Here is a 3,081-nt window from a genome sequence, read left to right on the forward strand (position 1 = left end):
AATCCCCGCACGAGAGTAGCACCGGGGTTGCAAGGGGTGGGGGCAGCAGCCGGGGGGGGGGGGGGTTTGGGAAGAGAGGATATCTCTGAGCACTGGCACGGCACTGAGTAACCAACCAAGGAGCGCCCGGGGATGGTCCCGGACTGCTGCGCGGCCCGGGGCCCAGTATTCAAATGGACTGCGGTTGCGTCGGCCACTCAGCGCCATTGCACATCGCCTCGAAGCCCGTCACAGCGCAGCCGTTGTATCTTAAGTAGGGAGGGGGCGTGCGCGCGCGCGCGCTCGAGTGTTTGTGTGTGGGGGTCGGGGTATCCTGGCGTTTCCGGTCACCTGGCGCTCTCCAGTGACTGCTACTTTGTGTGCCCGTGTGCCCGTGTGTGGTACTGAAGGAGATTTTCAAACTGTCCCCTTTGTTTGTGCCCTAGCTGTTTGATAAAACATTCAATAACCCGTTCATTACTACCCCCCTTGCCAGTTTTCCCCAGAAGAAAAACTCCAGTTAGGTGCAGGGATAGAGAGAGAGAGAGAGCGAGAGAGAGGCACGAGTACGCGTGTGGTGCGTGTGTTAGTTTGTGTTTGGGGGTGGGAAGGGGGGGAGCTAACCGGCGTGGGCGAAAAAAGAAGAAGAAAGCAGCACTAAACCGGCAGCGGGATGAGTGCGCGCGGGGTGCTGCTCAAGTGCGACCTGAACTCGTCGTTCGATCAGCCGGAAGTCCTCATGTCACCGCGGTCACCGGCCATCCTGCTCAACGACTACTTCTCACCGGAAGGTTAGTGGCTTCCTCACGTGACACGTGAAGATCATATGATCGTGAACGTGGCCGTTTAGCGCGCGCCGAGCGCCAATCACGCGAAACACCTCTCTGGCAGATTTCACAACAACACAAACAACAGCAGCAGCAGCAGCAGCAGCACAGACAATGTGTTTGCTGTTGTTGCTGTTGTGTTATTTGTCGCACTGCACTGCTCGTTGGGGGCCACTTTGTTGCCGGTTACTGTCCTAGATTGTCGCCGCCGGTCGACTTGTGCGAACCTCGCTTACACCGTTTACCGTCTCGGTGGCAGCTGTCATTATCATTATCGGGTCTTATCGGAGCCGCCAGCCTGCTGCTAGTAATCACAGAGCATCAACAACTAGAGGCCGAGAACAAGCAAACAAACAAACAAACCGAACTGAACCGAACTGTTGCGTCCGCGAGCAACATGGATTCACAATCAAATCTGCTACGCCTCAACAACGGTGCGCACACGACCACCAGTCAACGGTGTGCCGGTGCCGGGCAAAGATGCATCGCTACCGGTCAAGCGGGAAGCGGGAGATCAACTTCAACAAGCAGGACTCCCGCACGGTGCTCCAATTTCTAGAGGATCAGAAGCTGATGGAAGTGATGAAGCAGCAGCGCCAGTCCGTAGTAGTGGCCGCCAGTGACGACGACGACGACGACGACGGTCTCGATGTTTTCCCTCTCAAGCTACACCTCACCTCACTCTCTCATTCTCTTCTTGTTTTTCTTCTTCTTTTGCTTGTTTTTCATGTGTTCCCCGACCGTGCGCCACGGATTACAGTGCAGGGCAATGAGTCACCGGCCGGTCAACATCTGCAGCACCAGCAGCAGCAGCAGCAGCCGGGTCAGCTCAGCTCCGGGACGGGCCCCGGTGGTGGCGGTGTCGCGGGGCTCAGTGGGGGCGCCCTCAGCCTCTCGCAGGAGGACATTGCCGGTGTGCTGCCGAACGAGATTTCGGCCCCGTACGAGGTGCCCCAGTTCCCGATCGAGCAGATCGAAAAGAAGCTCCAGCTGCAGCGCCAGCTGAACGCCAAGTAAGTGGAGTCACCGGGTGTGACCGTGTGGGAGTATTATGGATGGGGCCCCCGGGACGACAGGCGCGTGAAGGTCAACCATACACTCCAGGCCCCGGGGGGGCAAGAATCCAGAACGCGCACACTCTCCACCCGCCCATAATCCAATTGGTGGTCAGTCCGCGGCCACCACGGACGGTGCACCACTAGTAGGCACCGTGGTTCGATCCGTGGTCATTCGCGTACGCGGTCGCTAGCCAGCCAGGTCGACAAGTAGTATGCTGGGTAGCGCCAGTGACACAAACAAATGGCTGTCCGAGCTGGATCTGCACAGGTTTGTCTGGCTGTGTGTGTCTGTGTGTGTCTGGTCTGGTCTGTTTGCCTTTTGTGTCTTCCTTTTACTCTTGCCAGGATATCTGCACCATTATCGGCCGTTTTCTTCTTTATTGTCGTCCTGGTCCTTGGAAGGTGAATGACGTGCCGTGCCGTGTCGTGTCTTGTGGGCGAACGGACCACGAACGGACGTCCTCGTCCCGGCCCGCCCGCCCCGGGGAGGGCAGTAGCGCACTCCTTTTGATAAGCATCTCTGCTGGCCCTACGACCCTTACTAGTGATAGCGATAGCGGGGAGGAGGCGGTAGGTTGAATTTGTTTGCCATGCACACCATTTTGTAGTGTGCATGTGTGTCCGTGTGTGTGTGTTTGTGTGTTGCTACTGTGCTGTTGTGTTGTTTGGAGGGTCAACTCACGACCTCTACCCCGAACGCTGGTCCCGGTCCGATAGGAGACGACCGACATCAACACCGACACCAGGACTGACCTGACCGCCGATGCGATACGCTCCCTGGAGATAAGTAAACGGCGGACGGCAGACAGGAAAACGTACACGTACACGTACACGGGAACTTGCAATCGATCGAGCCACACAGAGAGTCCACCAGAGAGTTTTGTCCGAGAAGGGGTTTGTTGGTGGCGCTTACTGGCGTGACTTGCAAGCAACTTGGATCCTGCCCCCCCAAAAACAGTGCTCCTCCACTCGTGGACTCGTGCTTAACCTAAGCGTATCTTCTTCTTCATCTTCTACCAAAAAAGGGCAATGGAGCAGGACCGGTACTCGACGGCACCGGAGGTGCACCCGGAGCACGAGCAGCTCCCGTTCGACGAGCACGACTTCGTGGCCCACTTCCAGCGTGTGTCGATCTCGGGCGAGGACACCAGCGGTGTACCGCTGGACGATCTCGAGCGCGCCTCCACCCTGCTGGTGAAGGCGCTCGAGCTGCGCGA

At 57.8% G+C, this 3,081-nt stretch overlaps 1 protein-coding gene across 3 annotated transcripts in view; it reads left to right on the forward strand.

Annotated features, from left to right (window-relative positions):
* Nucleotides 1-579: 579 nt before the first annotated feature.
* LOC126569606 (AMP deaminase 2) overlaps nucleotides 580-3,081 on the forward strand; it is a 5,675-nt gene continuing 3,173 nt past the window's right edge. The window contains exons 1-3 of one of the 3 annotated variants that reach the window (XM_050226845.1): nucleotides 580-770; nucleotides 1,567-1,819; nucleotides 2,890-3,081. The exon at nucleotides 2,890-3,081 is cut by the window's right edge and continues 107 nt beyond it. In XM_050226845.1, the coding sequence (XP_050082802.1) occupies nucleotides 653-770; nucleotides 1,567-1,819; nucleotides 2,890-3,081 (563 nt within the window). In that variant the 5' untranslated portion in view covers nucleotides 580-652. Of the gene's footprint in view, nucleotides 771-1,189; nucleotides 1,450-1,566; nucleotides 1,820-2,889 lie in introns of those variants that run through there. The other 2 variants (XM_050226836.1, XM_050226828.1) reach the window with 2 other exon arrangements.

This window comes from Anopheles aquasalis, chromosome X, assembly GCF_943734665.1.
Source record: "Anopheles aquasalis chromosome X, idAnoAquaMG_Q_19, whole genome shotgun sequence".
In the NCBI taxonomy this organism is placed as follows: domain Eukaryota; kingdom Metazoa; phylum Arthropoda; class Insecta; order Diptera; family Culicidae; genus Anopheles; species Anopheles aquasalis.